Source organism: Micropterus salmoides, unplaced genomic scaffold (assembly GCF_014851395.1).
Source record: "Micropterus salmoides isolate LMB-PRFRI ecotype aquatic unplaced genomic scaffold, ASM1485139v1 Ms_hic_scaffold_10, whole genome shotgun sequence".
Lineage (NCBI taxonomy): Eukaryota > Metazoa > Chordata > Actinopteri > Centrarchiformes > Centrarchidae > Micropterus > Micropterus salmoides.
Window position 1 is genome coordinate 481327 of NW_024040041.1, and position 24503 is coordinate 505829.

The 24503-nt window shown below is 44.8% G+C and overlaps 2 protein-coding genes across 2 annotated transcripts; both read right to left on the reverse strand.

Annotated features, from left to right (window-relative positions):
* Positions 1-5804: 5804 nt before the first annotated feature.
* LOC119918322 lies at positions 5805-15888 on the reverse strand. The gene is made up of 6 exons (XM_038738998.1): positions 11381-15888; positions 9538-9782; positions 9337-9450; positions 9087-9205; positions 8322-8997; positions 5805-7908 (listed from the first exon to the last, which is right to left on the reverse strand). Exons 5-6 carry the CDS (start codon positions 8567-8569, stop codon positions 6018-6020), a joined length of 2139 nt encoding a protein of 712 aa, XP_038594926.1. The 5' UTR covers positions 8570-8997; positions 9087-9205; positions 9337-9450; positions 9538-9782; positions 11381-15888; the 3' UTR covers positions 5805-6017.
* Positions 15889-18747: 2859 nt separating this feature from the next.
* LOC119917089 lies at positions 18748-20806 on the reverse strand. The gene has a single exon (XM_038737202.1). The coding sequence runs from the start codon at positions 20778-20780 to the stop codon at positions 20160-20162; it is 621 nt and encodes a 206-aa protein (XP_038593130.1). The 5' UTR covers positions 20781-20806; the 3' UTR covers positions 18748-20159.
* Between the last annotated feature and the right edge of the window lie 3697 nt (positions 20807-24503).

Consider the following 24503-nt stretch of genomic DNA (forward strand, 5'->3'; position numbering starts at 1 on the left):
TATGATGGGCCCTTGAGCTCAACAGTTATGAAGCACACACTCACACACGCACTGTGTCCGTGTCTACAAGGGAACCCTATATTGGCAAATTAGTGTGCCTTGTTTCCTTATAATGCAGGGATTAACAACTGATTGTATGCAGTAAATATTTAATCTCCTTAAACCAATCTCTATTTGGTTTTCATCCTACCTGTCAAATAAGAAGTTTTGCACGTCAGTAAACAACTATGTCTCTTCATTCTGTCCAGTTAAATATGGTGTGCCTCAGGGGTTGGTCTTAGGACCCATTTTGTTTTCCTTGTATCTGCTTCAGACATGGTATTTCTTTTCATATTTATGCTGATGACACACAAATGTACTTGCCCGTCAGATCCACAGACCCTGGAATGCTGAATGCACTTACGACTGCCTTTGTGAAGTTAAAAAATGGATGTCAAATAATTTCCTCCAGCTGAACTCAGACGAAACCTGGTCATTGGGTCCCAGCAGATGGCAAACCAAATAATGCCATCTGCGGGTTCCCTAGTAAATCACATTAAGCCTGTTGCAAAGAACCTTGGTGTTTGGTTTGATAGTAATTAAAAGTTCAAGCAGCACACCACAAAGCTTGTTCAATCATGTTTTTATCAACTTAGAAATATAGCAAAAATTTGATCTATGTTAACTTTTAAGGACACCGAGACCATTTTACACGCCTTCATCTCATCACTACTGGATTATTGCAACAGCCTTTTCACTTGTTTAACCCAAAAATCTATTGATCGACTCCAGACTGTCCAGAACTCAGCTGCCGGGCTTTTAACCAGAACAAAGAAATATGTGCACATCACCCTATTTTAGCTTCATTACACTGGCTCCCAGTATGTTTTAGAATTGATCACTTTTAAAGCTTTATATTTATATTTCTGACCTTTTAGTCCCATACACACCAGCACGTACCTTGAGATCCTCAGGCAGAGGTCTGTTGTCTTTTCCAGAGTCTCGACTGAAAACTAAAGGGGACAGAGCATTTGCAGTCAGGGCCCCGAAGCTCTGGAACAGCCTGCCCCATGAACTCTTTTAAGTCCCTTCTTAAAACATACTTTTGACTTTATTTTATCCCTTTTATTTTATTCTATTTTACTTATTTTATATTTATCTTAAATGTGTATTTTAGTCTTTTCAATGTTTTCTTGCTTTTATCTTGTATTGTTTTTGTATTATTTTCTTTTGGGTATTATTGTCTTTACACTTGTTAAAGCACTTTGTAACTTGTTGTAACTTGAAAAGTGCTCTACAAATAAAGATTATTATTATATTATTATTATTTATATTAATGTTACGTATTGGCTGTTGTAGGTTATTACAGTTCAGTACCAATAGGGGGCTCCAGTGCTATTGATATAGCAAGATTACATTGAGTAGAGCTAGAGCATGTAGACCCAAGCCTGCGGAGTCAAGTGTCCCCACTTGTTCGTCAACAACCACATTCTGATTCTGTCTTCGACAGAGAGGCAAGAGATTATGGTAAATGAGAAAGAAAAGTGGCTTACTTAAAAACAACACCATGTGGCCACCACCGGCCAGCTATGGCGTAAACAGGTCCTCGGTGGCGACCTGTCCCTGAAATGATAACAGCCATTAAAACAGCCGCATGGCAAATACAAAACTATTTTATTTGGGAGCTTGGCAACCCTCTCCTCCTGTTCTTCTCTCTCCTTGAAAGAACTTCCATCTATCCATCCATCGTCAACCACTTATCCTGCATACGGGGTCGTGGGGGGCTGGAGCCAATCCCAGCTTACATGGGGCAAAAGGCTGGGTATACCCTGGACAGGTCGCCAGTCCATCACAGAGCCACACAACCATGGACAATTTTGGAGACACCAATTCACCTAGCCTGCATGTCTTTAGATAGTGGGAGGAAGCTGGAGAGAACATGCTAACTCCACACAGAAAGGAGGGGGCAACTGGGGTTTGAACTCACAACCTTTTTGCTGTGAGGCAACAGGTTGGCACTGTTGCCTCACAGCAACCACCTCTTGGAAGATCTTTTATGTTTGAATAGGACTGCTAGCTTGCAGGTGTGTTCTGCTAGTCTACTTGTCAGATTTTGCGTTTTAGCCAGTTTCACCTAGCTAAAGTCTCGTATTCTTGTCACATAATGAAACAGAAACTTAAGATTAACTTAAGAAAATAAGACAATATTCATTCTGTGGAATCTATTTTTTTATGCTTAGCTTGCTAAAAACTTGTAGGTAAAACTACTGACTGACACCACAGCAAAGGGGGATATGCACATTTGAGGGTATATATAGCACGTCCTTGCTTGTCTAGTGGTATGACGTGAGCTGCGTGTCTACTGTTGCATGATGAATCTAGCTGTAATTTTACCATGTAACCAACAAAGTCGTGCTCGTAACCTGGCAGGGCCTGCTCCTGTCACGGGCCATAGCACGGTTGCATTGTCTGCACTGTCTATACCTACGCCCTTCTTTTATTGTGACAGTTCTGTGGGGATTGCATTGTGTTCTGTAGTGTCAAGACCCTTTGAAATCGAAATCTATGGTCTCTAACAGTGTTATTGTTGTTTGAATAACAAGTAACAGCCACATGCAAAAATCACCACTGACTGACTGGCGGGGAACCAATTCAACAATCAAAGTCTGATATTCAGAAAATCTTATCAGACTGTGAGAGGACTATGTTGGTTACTGCTAAATAAAGATAACATCTAGGGAAAATGTTGTCATCCTTCATAACCCTTCTGTAGACTGTGCAGGCCTACACAAAGACAAGTCAAAGCAGGAGATGGTCATCCCTCTGCTTCCAGAGACTGCAAATAAATCACGCATGCGGAAAGCTGCCCTAACCATAATCAAACCAAACTTTAATTTAAAATTTAAAATTTAATTTAATTTGATGGTCCCATGCCAGGGGAGGAGGAGGTTGTGACATTAAAAAAAAACAATAATTGACAGAAGAAAGTTCATTTTGTAAGTGTAAATATATATGGGTGTTTTTTTACTCTGTTTTTGTCTTTCCCACTATGTTTTTCTTCTCTCCTACAGTGTTCATCACAAGTGATGACATCATTCAGAGTTTACTTTCCTTACTGAGGAGTTAACAACCCTGGTTGGGCACTCTCATATGTGATGACACTAGATGGAAGAGGTCAGACCAGAGTCAATATCATGGCTTTTCAACAATCTCACGACCCCAGTGGGCTAAGAAGTGACACCATAGTCGCTTTATTTCTGCTGGACAGGTAATCTGCCTTTTTTCCATTCTGATGGTAATTTGTTAGTTCAGGTTAACTTTAGGTAAGAATGTAGGTGTACGCCAGGCTTAGGGAAGGAAGTTTTGAAATTGAAGCTTCCAGGGAATCAAAGTGCCCAGTTGGTGTATCCAGAGCCTCTCCTCTCGTTGTCTCTGGGCTGCAGACCACCTGGGATTACATTGGAGGATCAGTGCAGTGAGCTGGGGCCAGCCATGCTCAATAAAGTGCTTAACCAGGGGGATGTTAGTGTCTTTTTTCCTCATAGTGTTGTGCCTGTGTTGTGAGAACCTAGTCAACAAAGTGTTCCCTGTTTCTCCAATGTACTGCATATTACACTGTCTACATCTAATCAAATATACACAATTCCTGGAATGAACGCCATGCCATGGGCGATGGGACCATGCGAAGTGCAAATCAAGTTTAGAAGTGTAGCTGTTTTTGGTCTAAAGTGCGCCCTCTAGTGGCCTAGTGCAGTGTGTCAGGGCGGTGATGTTTTTATGAATGAGCAACGCAGGCTTGGGGAGTGGCTCCCTCTTGTGATCCAACTGCGTTGTATGCACCATCACATTGTCATTTCGATTATCAGTGTACAGATGTTGAATTGATCATATATATATATATATTTACCAAATATCAATCACACTCACTCTTCACTTAGTTCCCTGATGTGGTGAATAGAGAACATAGACCTTGTCCCTTTTTGACTGGTTTCTTTTGTTATTGAATGTGTCTGTACACCGTGTACCACTATTTACTGCAAGCACAAAGGTGATTTTATGTATCAAAGTGACAAACTTCTGTCATCATTTTCTTTGTGATGTGTGGGGAAAAAAACTGATAACAGGGTGCAATACAATTTTCTTTGTATATGATTACAGGGAGGGGCGTGAACGCAGTCCCCTACTACCAGAAATGATGTCGCAGTCACGATTTGGGGGATTTGCAGCAGTCTACAGGAGGAGTCCACAATACAGCTCACTTCATTCAAAGAAAATGTTGCAGAGACTGTTGATATCATCTGTACTATTCCATATGTGTGATATTAACCATTTCAGATTCGAATCAACTGTTTTTTGTAATACCTCTTGAAGCCGTTGAAGAATGCAGCATAATTCATGTAATGTATTCACGTTACTGGACATATTGTTTTCAATTAAATACAGATTATTATATCAAAAGTATACTTGTGTGAGAATGCTTTGTCTTTTCCTCAAAGTCATTAGAGAAGAAGTTACTAATGTGAATACATTAGTAACTTCTTCTCTTTATGAATTCCCTTATGACTGCTGGGAGGCTTAAAAGTAATTTAGCATTGCTGAGGCTGATTAAAGCTACTTGAAAAGATCTGATATTGTTGAGCTATAGGTAAATGTCATTCATGTAAGTAATCTGGCGCCCTTTATCAGTATCCCTATTTTTTGATAAACAAATATACCCCACTCATCAATTAATATTTCACAACTCACTGTTACTGTAGCACTGACCACTTTATTAAATAAAGTGCATGAAATTGGAAACAGAAAAACAGCACTACATTGTAGACAAAATCACTGACATGATTTAAATTGAAATGTCATGAAAACAATAAAACCATACTAGACAAGATAGTAAGCACATTCTGTTTCCTCAAACTGGTCAACACCAAAGGTCAAGATGCTTTACACAATACGAGTTACCTCTGTAACAGCATATAGACAAACAGATGTAATTATATTTGTCATAAAATATCTGACAATGGAAGGTTTGAGCTGCTAAACATACAAACTCACTGAACAGGTATCATCAATGTTGATTAAAAAGCTAAAGGACACCAGGACTAATCAGCAGTTTCAATACAACTAATCTTTCTTATAAAAACAACTAATCTTCTACTATAATAATGATAAACATTAAAATAACAATAATGGCAATACTAATACTGATACAGATTAATAATACAAACAAGAATGAGTAGAATCAGTGCTGTTTTGTCAGTCCTTCAAGGATTACAAAGATATAAACTTTCACAGCAACTTAAACAGCAATCAAAAACACAGCGACAACAATATGCAAAGTGCTTTTGTGAGCAGAAATATGTACAGATTGAAATGTCTGCTGAGAAGGCTTCTGGGGTCTGGCACTGAGTGCACACAACCTCACCTACAGCTACAGTAAAAACACAGCAACAATATGCAAAGTGCAAGTGTGGATTGAAATATGTACAGGTGGAAATGCCTGCTCAGACGGCCGGGGGGTCTGGGACTGAAGGCTCAAAACCACATCCACAGCCTTTTTAAAGTCTGCGAAGGTTTCAAAAGTCCGGCCAGAAAGTTCACTGGAGGTGGATGATTTAGATTTTTCACAGTAAGTTTTTTTCCTGTACTTTTTGTGTCCTTGAGTGGATTGGCCACACAGCGCACAGGTGTACAGTCTCACTGTGCCCTGAGGCCCAGTGCCACTGCGCTCTGCTTTCTTCCTCTTGTACAGAGTTGACCTTGCCAGTGAGATCATTGAGCTAGGCTGTTGGGGGAGTGAAACAGATGCTTGCACCTGGGGAACAGCTTGCACCTGGGGAACAGCTAGAAAACATGTAAAGGCAGGTGCTGTGGGCTGCCTGAACGTGCAGGTGGGCTGGAGTCCTGCTGCCGTGGTTTGACCGGCGAATTGGTCATGCTTCGGTTTGAGTTTTCTGGTGCCTGCCAAAGATGGAGTGACCTCATACTGTCGGCTGGTGTGTGGTCTCTCATCCGAGAGCTCTGCTGCGGCGGTTTGGCTAGTACTAGAAACACTCGACGGCACATCTCGACACATGACGGCGGAGGACAGCCAAACCTTGATCCGTCATATTTGTGGCTGACAGGGCCTCCTGTCTCCTGATGAACTCAGCAACGCACTTGGAGTTGATTTTCAGGATGGGAATACCGAGTTTGCTGAGGTCAGTGTCATCCACGGTCACTCTCTGCTGCACACGCTGGTACATTTTGGTGATCTTGTGCTTCTGTAGTGACCCTCGAGCCAGTGCGCCACAGTCAGGATGAAGCCACAGCTGTTTAATGATGCAGTACATCAGGCGGTTCTTTCTGGAGTCCAGCAGGTGGGCGGCTGAGTAACGCTTGCTGAACTTCAACTTTTGCACCAAAGACGACTCAGATGGCTGACCTTTGGTGCGGCTGAACAGAGCGTTACCCCAGCGTGATGAGTAGAGGCTGTCAAACTGCTGGATGCTGCGGTCGTGGAGTTCCAGCTTGTTCCAGGCGCTGACGACTCTCTGTCTTGTAGAGTCACTGAGAGCAAGCTTTCCCTCCTCCAAGGCAATCTCAACAAGTACTCTGCTCAGCTCCTCTACGTGTTGGTATCCGGGGAGATGATTTGGACCGCACACATCCTCTACACAGGGATCCAGCTCAGGAGCCACAACCTGGTCGGTAAGACGCAGATTCCTCCTCAGCGGAGTCAGAATGTCAGTCTCGCTGTCAGAGTTGTAGCCCGCATCTTCCTCCAGGGATTCTTCCTGGTCAGCAACCACCTCATCATCATCATCTTCATCTTCATCCTCGGCCGCTCGAAGTGTCTCTCTGGCCTGAGCGTAATGGTCAGGAGCACGGAAAGGTTCTGACGACTGGGAGAACAGATACTCCAAACCAATTCGCTCGTCATCAGCAGGAACAGGTGGTCGGTAATTTACCTCCTCCGGCTCGCCAAAAAACTCCTGGCACCTCTGGTTGAGGCGATGTATCAGATGAGACACGTATACCATGCGCTTCCTTCCTTTGTGGCCTTTGACATTGTCAGACTCCCTGTCAGAGTTCCAACGTGCGATGCCGCTGAGAAGATAGACCTGGAAGGGGACAGCTGCACAGTGGGGCCCCGGTATCATGCTGGGCAGGAAGGAGTGGAAGCTCTCCAGGCTGTTGCTGCCTCTCACAGTCCTGTAGTAAAGCAGGCACACGCCGTTACGGGTGACATACTTGGTGATGGTGTACATGTTTCTTCCTGGAGGATCCTGAATGCACTCCAGGTGTTTCTGCTGGTTTCCCCAGACCCGGTCAATGGCTGCTGCATCCTTGAACAGATGGATCTGGTTCTCGTCCATTCCAGCCGCTCCCTTCAGGATGTCGATGGCACTCTGCACGCGGACAAAGGTCTCCTGGGCTCCATCCGCCATCCTCCTGACGTAATGCTTCAGATCAGATTTGCCGACGTGCATTTCAATGATCTGACCATCAGACAGGGAAGCATATTTGGTCGGGTGTCCTGCACGCGTGGCTTGAATAAGTAGCGCCATGTCGTCCTTGTTATACACGAACACAGCAGCAGACTTGAAGAGAGCGTATTTTGGGCGGTGATCTGTTCGGAGAGCCGCGTTAAACCTGGTTATCCAGTGAAAGATGTCGAGCCGCACCATCATGCCGCTGTCGGCCCACTCACTGAACAGCTGCTCCAAAGATGAGACACCATGCACACGACAGCAGCCGCGGTCCACGTACATCAGTTCAGGAGGTGCCTCATTTGCTCTCCTATATCTCGCCATGAGGCCTTCAGCCATTGGCCTCAGTTTATCCAGAGACTCCTCACAGGTAAGGACGGACATGAGGATCTGACCGAGCTCATTGGCCACGTTTGTGCACCATTCTGCTGTCCTTTTCCTTGTCCAGAAGCTTCTTGCAGATCTGATGACATACACAAAACAAAGTGACTGTTATAGCTGCGAGCCTCCTCACTTTGTGCAACACACTGTCACATGTTGTCATATTTTTTTTTACAGTTTATACAGCCGAGGAATGCCCCTTAAAAAGCGATACAGTAAGAGTATTTAATGGCCTGCCTTGAGCTATTGCTTTATTACTACTACTGTCATTTAATTATTAATTATGAAATGATATGATGCACATCGAGACAGGAGAAACAATGTTGGAGGTAAACACTGAAGTTTGTTTGGCAATAAAGCTTATTTTAAACAGAACTTTTAGTTTCGAAACTGCCTTCAAAATAAATGACCATTGCAGCCAAACGTCATCTTCAGTACACACTTTAGTTCAATTCAGTGAAACATGTTCCCCTTCAAAAGACTGAGTCAAATTACCTTCTTGGTGGAGTCGCACTTAAGGACTTTGCCAAACGTGGACATGATCTTGATGTTCTCTGTTTCAGCGAGGAGGAAGGAAGCACTTCCTCAGCAGCTTTGGGGACGGCAGCTCCCTCCTTGGTGGCGGATGCTGAAACTGATGGCTGAGAGTCCCTGTAAGCAGAAAAATTGATGTTCACACACACAGAGATACAAACTCCATTCCTGAAGGGAAATCTCTGAGCCTTTGGATCAGGCTGCCGCATCTCTCAACACCATTTGCACTATCTGAGATTTTTATTTTTTCATTTCCAGGAATCTAATGGGCTCAGTGCTACCAGCAGTATTCATCAACTAGTTAACTTCGTTAACTTCTCCTGCCCAGTTTGAATCTTCTGAGGGCGCCGACAGAGCTCCCTCATTCCTGTTGCAGTGTCATTCCTGTTGTATTCTGTTTACCTGATTAAAACGACCTATTTCTTAAATCTGACACAGCATTCACGTTTTTACACAGTCTGCGAATATGCACTGGAAACCGGGTTTATTGAGCTGTTTATTGAGGGTGGTGTAGAGGTCTTTTCTGTGCAGATACTCCTCACAGTGGCTTTCCTGGAACTGCCTCCACACCTTGGTCATGGTGTTGCCCTCACTGCGATCCCTCATCAGCCAGACCACCTGCTTGTCCACGCCACGCCTGAAATTACAGCACAATCGTGTGATGCCGGTGAAACTCAGATTAAATGCTCTCTAGTTATTATAATTAGAAATGATGCAAAGACTCACATTAGTGTTAAGAGGGCAGGGAATGCGGCTCGGTGACCTGGGCTGAGCTGGTAATTATGGCTGCTTCCCACGCCACAAAGCGACCGATGACATGTTGCTCAGACTCCTTAGCAGCTTTCCTGCACGCGTTAGTTATAAAATTATATAATATTATATTATCTGGTAGCATAACAAAGACAAAAACTTAATCTACCAGCTACTGTGTTCTCTTACTTTAAATCTTTTTCCTTCACTAGGCTGCATATATTACCTCAGGTTGAGCAGCCGCTGCTGCCGGGGTCACAGGGGCTTTGCTTGGCAGCAGCGCTGCGCCAGTAACATCAGAGGTCCTCCCATGTTGACCACCAGGTGCTGGAGGAGGACCCTTAAAAAGACAAGTGTATTACTGTATTGATGTCCCCATCAACTACATGTTGATGGGGACATCATGATCTATGAACTGTGGCCTTACAGGTGGCTGTGGAATGGAGTCTGTCTGTGGCAGGTGTGGAGGCTCTGGTTCAGCCTCTTTTCTGGGAGGGGTCAGGTCAGTGTCCCCTGAATGGAAATGAGGACAAAACTGTAATCCTATGACGAGCTTCAATCATCCTCAGCGCTGGACGACGTGGTGGCAGTGCTGGTGGCGGTGCTGGATGACGTGGCAGTGCTGGACAACGTGGCGGTTGCTGCGGGAGGGGCCACTTTCTGCTGAGGTTTCTGTAAAGTACAGTTTAAGTACAGGTTTGAGGCATCTCTTATAATAATAATAATAATAATAATAATAAATTTTATTTATAATGCACTTTACATTTCAGGGAAATCTCAAAGTGCTACAACAACAAGGGGTTAAAAACAGTTCCAGAAAATAGCAATCGCAATAAAACACCGTAACAAAAATTTAAAACCATGACTGTTAAAAGGCCTTTTGAAATAAAAAGTCTTTAGGCCCTTCTTAAAAACCTCCAGAGTTTGTGGGGCCCTTAGGGGCTCTGGGAGGGCATTCCAGAGCCGTGGGGCGACTGCCTGGAAGGCCCTGTCTCCCATGGTGGAGAGTTTAGTCCTTGGTTGGTGCAGGCAGTGGGTAGAGGTGGAGGAGCGGAGGTTTCTTAAGGTGGTGAGTGGGGTGAGGAGTTCACTGAGGTAGGCAGGGGCAGTTCCATGTATGCACTGGTGGGTAAGGAGACAGATTTTATATTGAATTCTGTATTGAATGGGCAGCCAGTGGAGGGATTTCAGGACTGGAGTGATATGGTCATATTTGCGCCTCCTCATCAGGACCCGGGCAGCGCAGTTCTGAATATGCTGGAGCTTTTGCAGTCTCCTGCCAGGGATCCCGACGAGGAGGGCATTACAGTAGTCCAGCCTGGAGGAGATAAAGGCATGGATCAACTTCTCAGCATCTAGTTGTGAGAGGGAGGGGCGGAGTTTGGCGATGTTTTTGAGGTGGAGGAAAGAGACCTTACAGAGGTGACGGATGTGAGTGTCGAATGTGAGATTTGAGTCAAGTCTGACTCCAAGGTTTGTAACAGAAGTAGACAGGGGAATGTGATGACCAAAAATGGATATACTGCTGAGGGAGGAGGACTGGGTTTGATGTGGAGTACCGATCGGGATGGCTTCGGTTTTGCTGCTATTTAGTTGAAGAAAGTTGTCAGCCATCCATGCCCTTATCTCCTCCAGGCAAACCTGAAGTGCAGATGGCAGAGTTGAGGGGAGTGTAGAGTCCATTTTTATGTATAGTTGTGTATCATCTGCGTAACAATGGAATGAAACTTTGTGTTTATGGATGATGTGACCGAGGGGTAGTAAGTAGATGGTAAAAAGGGTTGGACCAAGGACGGACCCTTGTGGCACTCCACAGCTGACTGTGTGGGGTGATGATTGGGACTGTCCTAGAGCCACATACTCCGTCCTGGCTGTGAGATAAGACTGGAACCAGCCTAGTGGAGTCCTAGAAAGTCCTACCATAAACTGGAGACGGTGAAGCAGGATGTTGTGATCCACAGTGTCAAAGGCGGCCGACAGGTCCAGTAGGAGGAGGAGAGATGGTAAGCCCTGGTCTGCAGTCATAAGTAGGTCATTTGTGACGCGGACCAGGGCTGTCTCCGTGCTGTGTGCTGCTCGAAAACCGGACTGAAATTTTTTCATATATGTTATGGATGTGAAGGTGATTGTGGAGTTGGGCTGCAACAACTTTTTCCAGGACTTTGGACAAAAACGGCAGGTTTGAAATGGGTCTGTAATGAGCCAGGATGTCGGGGTCAAGTGACGGCATGAACTGCACCCTGCTTTTTCCTTAAGGTGCCTTAACCTACCTCTGTCTCTTTGGTGACAATATAGAGTCTGAAGCGCTTCAGCAACTTTGAAGAGATGTCGTCCTCCTTCATGACGAGCCACTGTCGAACGGAGGAGAAAGCCTCCTGAGCCATCTTCCTCTCATGGTCACTCCCAGCCTGAGGGTCAGCTTGGAGGTGCTTGTGAAGGCTGTACCACTGCCACATTTCCTGGAATGTGAAGGACCTGAAGCGGCCCTGGCCATAAATGGCCCGGTCAACGTTGATCTCCAGGTGGCAGGAGACTGGAGGAAACAACTGCACGTATTTGAGCAGGTAATCCTTCACCAACTCATCTTTGATTCCAGCTTTCCTGTCTGGTTGACGGCTCTCTTTGATATGGCAGTCCAGGATGCTAAAATATAGAACATGATATTCAATATAAGAAAAGACAAACTATACAAAGTTTGATTGATTGTTTAGTGAAACATATTTATAACTCACTATTTAATGTATCCTACATCATTTTCCACCAGCCGCTTGAAGCTTTTGCCATTGTACTTTCCAAAAGTAGTAATTAGCTGACCAAAAAACTGCTTCTCTGTCGGAGTTGCCGTGATTATCTGGCATCTCCTTTTAGCTGCAGATTTAAGACATCGGAAGTGTTGTTATAACTATAAAATAACAATATAAGAATTCTAGTGCACATGGACATGTGACCATATGTTGGTCGTGCGTCTTGGACACCTATGGCATTAATATGTGTTCAATGGGGCTGATTTACCATAAATACTGTTCCACGGTCTTGATTACAATTAAGTGAAACACACACAAACAAACAAACACCCGTCGGGACCTTGGGCATAACTTGCTTTACGGCGCCCAACGCCAACTATTTAAAACATTATCAGCGACGTAATGCTAGTGTTTTCTAAAGACTTTATTGGGCTTTGTCGCTATTATTAAAAGGTAATTTCGGGTTATTGTTTTACCATCAGAGCCTGCAAATGGACAAAGAATGACCGGCGTTAATAATAGCGAAAATAAACGAAAGAGGTTATTCCTTACCTTGAAGTAGGCTATGAAGTGGAGTTATTTCTCTTAATCCACAGTTAACGATCAGCCACAGGACGGGGGCAGGTGAGTTAGCAAGCTCCGAAAGCCGCAGTAGACTGCCGACTGTCAATCACCGCGAGGATGCGGGAGCTCTGGCGGCTAGACGAAGTCCGATTGGTTGAGAGTGCAGAGCTCAGCCGCACTGAAAACTCTCCGCCAGTCACATGTACACACTTTAGACCCGGGGCCAGTAGACGGCCAGCAATTGTCTACCGTAGGCAGTTTTTGACTAAAGAAGAAAGCTAATAGCTAAATTTATTGAGTTTAATTTCCGACCCAACAAAGGAGGAGGCTAAGAAGCGCTCCATTCTCATGAGTGTATGGGCCGACGATTTATAAGCTGATAAAGAACTTAGCCACACCGCGGAAATCGTGGGGAACCACTTTAACCCGAAACCATTGGTGATGGTCCAACATTTCAAATTTCACAGTCATTTCAGGTCCGTCTGTGGTTAATTTTGTAGTGGAGCATCGGCAAATGTCTGTGATTTTGGGGGGGTGTTGGACAATATGCTCTGTGACAGACAGGTATGTAGTAATGATGCCATTCAGCTGCAGTTGCTGGGTGAAACCCCTTCGCTAACGTTCAAGAAAGCCTGAGATTTCCCAAGCTATGGAGATGGCTGCGCATAATGCTAAAGATATCCAGAAAAGACATGGAGGGCCGCAGTCGGCAGCAGTGCTCGTGAAAAGAGAGGCTAAGCCAGTAAAGTGAGTGAAATATTTTCAGCCTGGAGGAGCGCACTTTGCAAATGATTGCAATATTTAAGACACTGTTTGCCATTCTTGCAGTAAAAAGGGATGTTATGGGGTGGTGATGGCGCATGGATAGAGTTACCTGCCTTTGGTGTGAGAGACCCGAGTTCAATCCAGCCCTGTGACACACCCACCATTGTGTCCCTGAGCAAGACACTTAACTCCAAGTTGCTCCAGAGGCGTGTGACCTCTGATATATATAGCAATTGTAAGTTGCCAGCAAAATGAATAAGTGTAAATGTTTAGCTAAAAAGTGCAGGAATGCATGTATGGATGAGGAGTATGGCTAGACAAGGGAAGGCTTAACAGCGCCAGGCAGCCATGCATCACATAGAAGAAGCAGAGTGTGCCTACAACATGTTTGGGGTGGAAACAGATTAGGATCCACCTCAGCCCTATTCTGCCACCATCACTGAGAGGACATTAAGTCTGAGACTGATTCCACAGCCTCAGTCTTCAGTGAGGAGACCCATAGTAGGACATGGAGGTCCAAACCTCCCATCAGGTTCTTGAAGCTCAAACTCCTTGCCGTGCCTTAGCTATGAAGGGAAAAGTGGAGGAGGAGCTGGAATGGTTACAGGGGATAGAAATCAAGGTAGGCAGCTTTCATTGACCCAGTTGTGAAACACGATAAAACGGCAAGGATATGTGGGGGCTATAAGCTAATGGTGTACCAGGTCACTAAACTGAATGAGCACCCGTTGCTGTGGGTGGAGGACCTGTTTGCAACACTGTCTGGAGAAAAGCTGTTCACAAAGCTGGACATGTCCCATGCTTACCAGCAGCTATTGCTAGACAAGGATTCAAAAGAGCATGTCACAATATTGTGAATTGGGATTATTCAAATGTAATCACCTGCTGTTCGGAGTGGCATCCAGCCCTGCCATTTTCCAAAAGACAGTCAATGCAAAGATGCAAATTCCTGCGAATTCGCTCATGGTGGTGTGGAAGAAGATTTTTTTTTGGTGGCATTCAGTGGTTCGCACGAGTTCATCTCATAGAGACGCTTCCGGAAGGGTAAAAGGGTAAAAAGGGTAAAGGGTGCATCAAATACCTACGCTTTGTCACTCTTTCTCAAATCATCGGTATATGACGCCCTGAGATGAGAACGGGCTGGATGTCCAAAGAAGTGAACAGTATTCAACTGTTCATGTTTACGTGTGTTTCTTGTCAGGAACGATATGCAGAAGGAAATGGAAGAGTCTCAGGGACACTTAATTGAAGGAGAAAAAGGAGACAGAAGAGGAGTGGGTCAGGAGCGGGGCCAGTTAAAAAGTGGAAGTAATCTGTGGCCCTGTCTTTCCTCAATCCATTTATTACCCTGAGAGAGATGACTAGGTGTGCGAGGTCGAGGAAGACAGGATGGCAGAGTCCAGTGAAAAGGCAGCTCATCACCAGGATTCAGAGGCAGCAACAGCAGGGCCATCAGAGATTGCTGTAGGAGGTTTGTTTACAAGTGAAGACACAGGAAATTCCTACAAAAACGTTTTTATAGATGTATAACTAATTCTTTTCACAGCCTGCACTAAAAAGAACACATTTAGCTGTATAAAAGGTTGTAGGAAAATGAAAGGCTAGATATTATCATGGCTGAAAATGTATGATGTATTAAAATGGGTGCATTTGTAAAATTATTGCTTTGCTGTAATTAACACTGAAAGCTAGAATGACCAGTTCTATTAGACAATGATTAAATCTACCAAACAACCAACCAAGGCATCTTTTGTTTTACTGTCACTACAGACTAACCAGATCAATCACCCGGAAGGCAAGTCTCAAAGTACTGCTGCTGCCACGTCATCACTTATTTTATGGTATAATTTCTGCATGAATTGTGTTTTTTACTGTGACTAGTACTGTGTTCATTACCTTTTCATATTTGAATCATATTTGTTTGTTGTCAGATTTTCACTGATTCCTTGCGGGAATGCTGTACTTTCACAAAACATGGTGTTCTCATTTCATTCAGGGAGGAGGACCAAAAAAGGACCAGGGGTAGCGAGATGGAGATAATAAGAGAGAGGCTGCTTCTTGAAGCCCCGAAGAGGCCTGCTGCACAGGCTGCACCTGTCCCACCCCCTCTCTCAGAGGGCGAGCATTTCCTCCAAAGCCTGCTTCCTTCCCTGCAGAGATTGTCGTACCAGCAGAAGGTGTTTGGGAAATTCCAAATTCACAAGGTAATTTATGAAGCCAGCACTGTGGTGCTCAATTTGGAACCTGCAGGTGGTGATGAAGTAGTGTATAAGAGACATGCCTTTGGTGTGAGAGACTCGTGTTCAAATCTACTGTGAGACACCAATGTGTGCCTGAGCAAAAATACAGTTTACACAAAGGTAAAAACTGCGTGTCTGTCAATGTCATGATAGATATTAAGTTCAGGTCATGCTTTTATGATTTATGGTTATCACATGGTTTTGTGGTCATACTTTCAGTCACAAAATCTGCACTAAATACTGTACAAAAACTATAGGATAAACTGTTACTACATATTCAGTATAATCATAACCACAAATTCACTTTCATGATGGCAGATGTCTGATGATTTTCCTTTATTTTGCTGACAGTTTAAAACTACTGTACTTCTAAATTTTTATCTTTAAAGTGGTGTCTGCTTTTTTTATATTGTGTTGTAATGCAGTATAGACACACAAAAGCTGGATTACCACTATATATCCATCCATCCATCCATCCATCCATCGTCAACCGCTTATCCTGTATACAAGGTCACGGGGGGGCTGGAGCCTATCCCAGCTGACATTGGGCGAAAGGCGGGGTACACCCTGGACAGGTCGCCAGTCCATCGCAGGGCCACCATATCAATAAATCACAGATAAAAATAAAATGAGACACAATCTTCTCTGACATAAATATACTGTAAATTGATTAACTAATTTGTATTGAGTGATATACAGTATTGTAATATTGCAGTATGTTTGCTTATTAGTAATGTGTGGGCGGCTCTTAAAAGAACTGTTTTGGGTGTGCTTGTGCACTACTTGCCATGGGACAGCTCCCTCTGCAGAGAAGTAGGATGTGAAGGTCTCCCTAACCCTGATGGCTTCTCTTGCTGAGTTATGGACAGCAAGTCTTCCCAGACCTGGTAGTGGCTCCACCTCACCAACAGGGATGTTCGCCCTCACTGCAGCTGTCTGGGTTGTCCTCCGCAGGAAATTATGGAGAACACAGGTGGCCTTAACACATTTCTTTGCAACATCTGGATGGACCTCGATGGCATGCCTATACATCCTCCACTGGGAAGAGAGGATCCATTCTCCACAACCAACTGATGTAGTAGTAGTTAAAAACCCAACGCTCTCTTGGAAGGATGCGCCTAGGGAATGGCCTCATGAGGTTTCTGCAGAGTGGAAAGGCCTCATCAGCAACAAAGACTGTGGTCAGCTCCTGATAGTGGCAGGTCAGCGGGCAGTTGCAGGGTGTCTAATCGAAGCACTTGACCAAGCACTGAGTTTGCCAGAATCCCACCTTGTGCGTCCATAGCCCCCAACATCAGTCACTGGGAAACAATACTGAGCATCCACGACTGCAAAAAGAACCAATGAAAAAGTTCCCTTGTAGTTAAAGAACTGGGATCAACGACATGTTTGCCATCCAACGCTTCACAGCAGAAAGGAAAATTCCAGCCCAGCCATGAACTCCTCCACAAGACAGTCCCAAATGTAAATGCTCCCTACTTGTATAGCGCCTTTCTAGTCTTTTCAACCACTTTTACACTACATCTGCATTCACCATTCGCATACATTCATTCAGTGAGCCTAAGTGCTCAAACAGAAACTAACATTCACACACATTCATACACAATTCGGGGTCCAGTATCTTGCCCAAGGATACTTTGACATGCAGCCCGGAGGAGCCGGGGATTGAACAGCCAACCTATCTCCTGAGCCACAGTTGCCCCCTCAAACAGAGGGACTCCAATATGGAAGCTGTTTGCAAAGAGGTGGTATTCTGCTTTTTGGCTTTTTCCCTCCCCTTTGTTGAGTTATATAACTTTTTTGTGCATGTAATAGGTTTGCAAAGTCAAAAAGCCCAAAGTCCAGTCCAAAGGGAGTTCCCATCTCCCACAGAAATCTGCTCTGAACTGCCTGAAAACAGCTCGTTTGTAGTCCAGCCGCTTCCCTTTCATCCCTGTGACGTCAAAGGGATAAAATGCGCCTCATATAATGCTCGCCAAGCGGCTAGTCGGACATGCCCTCAAAAACACTGGTGGAAAAACACTGAGTTGCAGCACACCTCTCATCTCCCTTCCAAACACTAGCTACCCTCCAGGCAGTCAGTGGACATAAAGTTGTTACTGTGATGTAGAGACAGAGCTCGGTTAAAACTTTATGGATGAAGGATACTTTTGTTACAGATTAATAACTCACCACTCTGAAACTCTTGCTCCAGTCCATGTTGCCAAGCTGGTCAGCAACATGTACAGCTGAACCGACTTACTGGTTTCTCTGCTTCTGATTGGCTAGTAGTCCTTAACTAGGAATTGCGCATGTGCAACTTCCAACAAAGTTCATTTAGAGACAAGATGTATCACTCCAGAGCTAAAACGAGGCCTTCAACACAGGGTGAAAAGAGGAGCTGCAGTATGACAAAAATATGGTGTTTTTTGAAAATGAAATCATGTAAACCTGTTCTGGTACAACCCCTAGTGTGACGGCGTGACAGGCACTGCTAACTGTGGTGTAACAGTGATCCAAAGTGTTCCCCTCTCTGGTTGGACACTTTATAAACTGTCTGTATTTGGAGAGTTCTTGGCTGAGGTTTCCTTTGTTAACAATAACAAGGGAGTCCGGGTTTGTCTGCTCCACACACAGTATCTGGTCTGCCAGCATGTGCTGTGCGTTGTACACATTCGCGTGCAGCAGAATGTAAACACCGACCAGAATGAATGAAGCAAACTCACAGGGGGAGTAAAATGGCTTACAGTTTATGATTAAAAATTCCAGATTAGGAGAACAGTGCTGCTGGATCACTGTCACGTCAGTACACCAGCTATTGTTAATAAAAACAGATACCTCCACCTTTTGTTTTGCCGGAGAGCTCTGCGTGGCGGTCCGCTCTGTAGAGTTGGAAGCCTTCCAGCTGCAGCGCGGAGTCCAGTATCAGTTCAGACAGCCAGGTCTCCATGAAGAATAGTATATGAATAAAAGTCTCTGTTTTTCCCCACCAGTAGCTGAAGTTCGTCCAGTTTGTTGCACAGTGACCGCATGTTGGAGAGAAATATTCACAGCCGAAAAGTGAGTTAACACACAAAAACAAAACAAAGCGCACCTAACTCCAAGGCAGCTATAGACTATAGCGGTATTTGATGTAGATATATATATGAAATATATATTGTAACATCAATTCAAAGTTTTTGATACACAAATTATGAAACTCACCGGAGACAGATTGACAGGCGCTCCGCAGCGGAGACGGAATGTAGTTGGTGTCCACCCGAGATATCGGGTGTATGTTTTTGTTATTTACGCGGAAGGCCCTCCTCCTCTCCTCTTTCCCAGAAGAGAAGGGAAAAGTCAGGGTTCACATAGGCTACTGGCATACTCGCGCAAATAATACGCAGGTAAATATGGTACCAGCAGTCAAACTCACGCAAGTAAAGCAAGGCAAATATTAACTTCACTTTCAGTGTGAACACACCACTATAGAGGCTCTCAGATGCAGGGTTGAGATTGAAATGCAGCAAGTGTGTGTTTATGACCTTCCTGGGACATGAAATCACAGCTGAGGGTCTCTGTCTGGTGGAAGACAAGTTGCCAGCTATCAAGGGGGCCCCAAGCCCTAAGAGTGTTAAGGAACTAATATGAAGTGGCAGTGGGAGGAAGAGCGGTAGGAAGGTTTTAAGGAAGTGAAAGAACTTCTTCACTCAACGAAGCTGCTTGTTCATTATGATCCAGACATGGAGATCACCCTAACATGTGCAGTGCTAATACATGTAATGGAGGATGGTTCAGAGAAGCCTATTGCCTTTACTTCTTTTACATCCCAGCTCACTCCGGGTAAGGGACGTACGCATAAACCAGATGTTGTTGGTACGGTGGGAAAGTTATTTATTAACAAGAGTTTTTTACAGAGTTTAAACAACAGAAATTGGGCAAGTGGGTGCTGTGAAAACATAACCACTATGCTGTCCTCACTAAAAGTTGTTGCAGGCAACGTATTTTTCAGCTATACAGCTAGCTTAACATTATATTCTCCAGCATTCCATTCTCCAAGGAACAGGCAGGTTGTTGTGTTTGGCAGGATTTAATGAAGGAAAATATGTAATTTTGTAAAACTGCAAAAAGGACACAAAGATACAAACATGTAAGTACCTTGTATGTACTAAATAATGTCTCTAGTACATTATTAGAGAAGGAATACTATCACAACAGGTACTGACTGTTACCAGGTACTGAAAGTAGGTATGTCAATCCAACAATACACTAACATCATCTACCAATATTCATAAATAATTTGACTACACTCAAAAACAAGAAATAATTACATCGACATGTTAATACCACTGTATATTGAAGATGACTTACGGATGAAGCTGTTTGGTGGACTTAAAGACACAGGATTGCGAGGATTGTTAACTGTGATGCTTCCTCTACGAGCCCATGTGGAAAAGGAAGTTCCTAAACACCGCTTCCTGTCATCCTGACTATTTACAATTGGCTTACTTCCTCTTCAGAGCAGCTTTGTAATCACCACTAGGTGGTGCTAAGAACCTACAAAATAAGTCTATAAACTAGTTCCAATACACTCCCCGCCTGGCATATTAAGAAATATGACACTATGAACCCACCTTCTGATTTAATCAGACTCTGTACATAAGATTAGCTGCTACCTCATTCAAGTTTGACATGGGAATACGACCGCAGTTTTACAGTGAAGCTCTCAACATGCTGTGGACAGCATTGCCATGATGTCCCCTGACTCAGCTTCTCTGTTATTGATCCCCGTGTTGAAGACGCTGGTGAGTTGAAGGCGTGCCTGTTGGGGTATCCTCATCTTTCTGGGAGAAAAGCAGGACCACCTCAGAGATGGGTCTGGAGAATATCTTGACCGCCTGATTTCTTGTCACTTTGACTTCCACCTTTCTTACTAATCCATCTTTACTGGGAGTGGCTTTTACAATCATTCCCATTGGCCACTGGTTTCTTTTTGCCTGACTGTCCTTCATCAGAACTATGTCTCCTTCTTTTAGATTGGGTTTCTGCCGACTCTGTAGTGTGCTTAGATATTCTCGCCGCCACCTAGCCCAGAAGGTCTCTGCCAGTGCTTGAACTCTCTTCCACTGGTTCTTGAGCAAATCCCCTTTTGAGAAGTCACTGGCTGGAGAAAGAGATGCACCTGTTTTCTGCGTCAGCATCATGGAAGGGGTTAGAATGAGGGGAGCCTCTGGGTCAGTGGATACAGGGATTAGCGGCCTGGCATTCACAATGGCACTGACCTCCGCCATAAGAGTGACTAGGACTTCATGGGTGAGCTTTGAAGGTCCAACCTGGAGGAGCATGGAATCCAGAATGCGACGTGCAACTCCGACCATGCGCTCCCAAGCGCCACCCATATGAGAGGAGTGGGGAGGGTTGAATACCCAGGTGCATTTTTGTTGAAGAAGGTAGTCCTCTATGCTTGAATCACCACGACCTTATGAATCCATTTTCAGCTCCTTAAATGCTCCAACAAAATTGGACCCACAGTCTGACCGGAGCTGCTTAGCATAGCCTCTTATGGAAAAAAACCTCCTGAGGGCATTTATGAAGCTTGAGGAAGTCATGGTTTCGATTACCTCAATGTGAATGGCACGTATGGACATACATGTAAACAAAACTGCCCATCTTTTGTTCCTGGCTTGGCCACCCCTGGTACGACGCGCGATGACTTCCCACGGACCAAAGACATCAAGACCCACATAAGAAAATGGGGGGTCTGCCTGCAGGCGTTCAACAGGTAGATCAGACATTTGTTGTTGTTCCATTCTTCCTCGCAGCCTTTTGCATGTGACACACCTGTGGATGCAGCTTCTGATGAGACGTTTCCCTCCCACTATCCACAGACCACTGGCACGGATTGCACCTTCGGTGAAGTGTCTGCCCTGATGTTTCACACATTCATGATGATGTCGGACAAGCAAAGTTGCTATGTGGTGATAATTGGGATAATGAGGATGGGCTTCGTGCCTTTCAAGTTGTGCTTGGTCGATGCATCCACCAATTCTCAGCATAGCTTCACTGTCAATGATTGGCCGAAGTTTATGAAGCGGGCTGGTCTTGGGAAGGTGGAAGTTTGATTTAATGCATTTCAGTTCTTCTGAATAGCTCTCGTGTTGCACGCACTTTATGATGACATTCTCTGCTTTTGCAATGTCCGCAGCTGACAAACCATTATTGCACATGTGCCAGCCAACGCAACCTTGATTGCCTGATGAGATTGTGAAGCATTGAGCAATGTGGCAGAGGCGGGCCACAGCTTTGGTGAGTGAGCTCCAACTAGACAATTTATCAAACCTTTTTGAACCCAGCTGGTCTTCAGTCATTTGTGTGATGAGGGATGTTACCTTGGAACGAATCTCAATATCAGACTCTGGATCTATGAGGTCATATGCCATCTGATCTTCAGTGTTGACTTCTGAACTTGCTGGCTTGGTTAGGAAAGCTGGTCCAGTCAGCCATGTAGATCCTGCAAGCTCAGCAGCTGGAATGGCCCGGGACCCATGATCTGCTGGGTTTAGTCCAGAGGGAACATAACTCCACTGCTCTGGCCGTGTTGACTGCCGAATACGTTGCACACGATTATTCACGTAAACGTAAAATCTTCTTGTCTCATTGTGTATGTATCCCAACACAACTCGGCTGTCGGTGTAGAATTTAACTGCATTCACTTTCAGATCAATCTCTCTGACGACTAGCTCTGCAATCTCGACCGCCAATACAGCTGCACACAACTCTAACCTGGGGATTGTCAGCTCAGGCTGGGGAGCTAGTTTGGATTTACCAAAGACAAAGCCTATCTCACTGTGACCATGCTCACTTGTAACCTTCAGGTAAGCCACTGCTGATATTGCTTTGACAGAGGCATCAGAAAAGACACACAGTTCTGCGTGCTGTGCCTCTGAAGTGGGGAAAGTTGCATATGTGCGTGGGATATGTACCTCTTTTAGTGCTTTTAGAGATTCATGCCATCTTCTCCAATCTTCAAATTTGGCCTTTTACCCCACTCTGTATCTTCGGTCGAAAACTCTCTCAGGAGCAGTCTGCCTTCAATGGTGACAGGAGCCAAGAAACCCAGAGGATCAAACAGACTGTTAACTGTTGACAGGACGCCTCTGCGTGTGAATGGCTTTTGACTTTCAGGGACATGAAAAGTGAAGGTGTCGGACATAATGTTCCAGCTGACCCCAAGGCTACGTTGCATGGGTAAGTCGTCTTCAGAGAGGTTGAGATCTTTGATGTCGCTTGCTCTTTCCTCTGCAGAAAATGCATCCATCACTCCTGTTCGATTTGAGGCTATCTTGTGCAGCACTATGTTTGAATCTGCCAACATTTGCTGTGTCCGACACAGAACATCAATGGCCTCAGCTTCAGTTGCGAACGATCGAAGACCATCATCCACGTAAAAATCCCGCTCAATAAAGTGTCTTGTATCGCTCCCATACTCACTCTCTTGGTGTTTTGCTGCCCTCCTAAGGCCGAAGATTGCTACTGCAGGCTGTTCCCAAAAACATGAACTTGCATGCGGTATTCCACCACTTCTTTGCTTAGGTCATTCTCTCGGTACCACAAGAACCGCAGAAAGTCTCTGCAGTCCTCACGCACCACAAAACAGTAGAACATTTGACGTATGTCTGCTGTCACCGCAACAGGTTCTCTTCTGAATCTGAGGAGCACTCCTATGAGGCTGTTGTTCAGGTCTGGCCCGGAAAGCAACACCTCATTCAGTGAGATTCCATCGTACTGTGCACTGGAATCAGACACCACACGAATCTGGTCTGGTTTTTGGGGGTGGTAAACCCCAAAGGTAGGGAGATACCAAGATTCCGTTCCTTCTTTGAGTGGTGGTGCAAGCTCAGCATGTCCATTGTCCAGCATTTTTCCCATGAACTCAGTGAAGTGCACTTTCATTCCAGGCTTCTTGTCTAACATCCTTCGCAGTGACATCAGACGGCTGAGAGCATAGTCTCTGTTGTTAGGGAGACGTCTGCCTGGTTGGCGAAAAGGGAGAGGAGCAACCCAGCTATTTGTGTCATCTTGGAAGAACTCCTGTTCCATGATCTGAAGGAAGGTTAGATCCTCAATGGAGTGGGCGAGCATGTTGTCATTCTCTGTCGTATGGAAGACCGCTCCTCCAAGATTATCTTTGTCTGACACAACTGATGCACTTTGAGTGGGTCTGTGCCGTGGAAGGTTCTTCCCATCACCTCCGACACTATAGCTCTCTTTCACTTGTATCTGATTCTCACATGGAACAAGGCAAGTTGGTCTGCCATTGTCAAGGATCCAGGTCTTCATTGCACTCACTGTGTTTGGTTTGTGACCTCCCCCAACGCATACGTCACCTATGATGACCCACCCAAGATCTAGTTTTTGTGCATATGGTGCATTGTGAGGGCCATTGTACTGTTTACGAACCATTTGGGCCCTAATAGCGTCTCATCCCAATAGCAGCAGGATGTCAGCAACTGGATTGAGGGTTGGGATCTTATTTGCTATCTGTCTTAGGTGATGATGGTGGTATGCAGCTTCTGGCGTAGGTATCTCTGCTCTATTGTTGGGAATTTCATTACACTCAATGAGTGTAGGTAGTGCGAAGTTTATTTTCCCATCCAAAGATTCCACTGTGAATCCCTGGGCTCTTCTGCCAGCGGTTTCCATCATCCCTGCACAGGTTTTGAGTGTGTATGTCACTGCTGCTCCTTTGATGTTGAACATGTCAAAAAGCTCTGTTCTCGCCAATGACATGTTACTTTGGTCATCTAAAATGACGTACATTCTTCTCTTTAGCTTGCGATGCCCATTGGGGTATACATTAACAAGGCATATCTTCGAGCAGGATTTGCCTTTGAAGTCTTCACCACATACCTTGGTACACGTCGATGTGACATCTGGTTGCGCTGTGTCCTCTCTCTCCCCGCCATTCTCTGATGAAAGGGAAAAACCTGGATGTGACAGTGGAGCAGGACCAGGGTGAAGAGCAGAAAGATGTTTATCGCTGTCACACTCTATACATTTGATGAGAGTTTCACAGGCTTTTGCCTGGTGAGTAGTAGAGGCGCAGCAGCGGAAACATATCT

What these genes read in the sequence shown, in the direction of transcription:
- LOC119917089 (XM_038737202.1), bottom strand. Translation starts at nt 20,780, where the DNA reads ATGGGTGGCGCTTGGGAGCGCATGGTCGGAGTTGCACGTCGCATTCTG.
- LOC119918322 (XM_038738998.1), bottom strand. Translation starts at nt 8,569, where the DNA reads ATGCGGCAGCCTGATCCAAAGGCTCAGAGATTTCCCTTCAGGAATGGA. An exon ending in AGTGCGACTCCACCAAGAAG is followed by an intron (nt 7,909 to 8,321) that starts GTAATTTGACTC and finishes GTATGTCATCAG; the next exon opens with ATCTGCAAGAAGCTTCTGGA.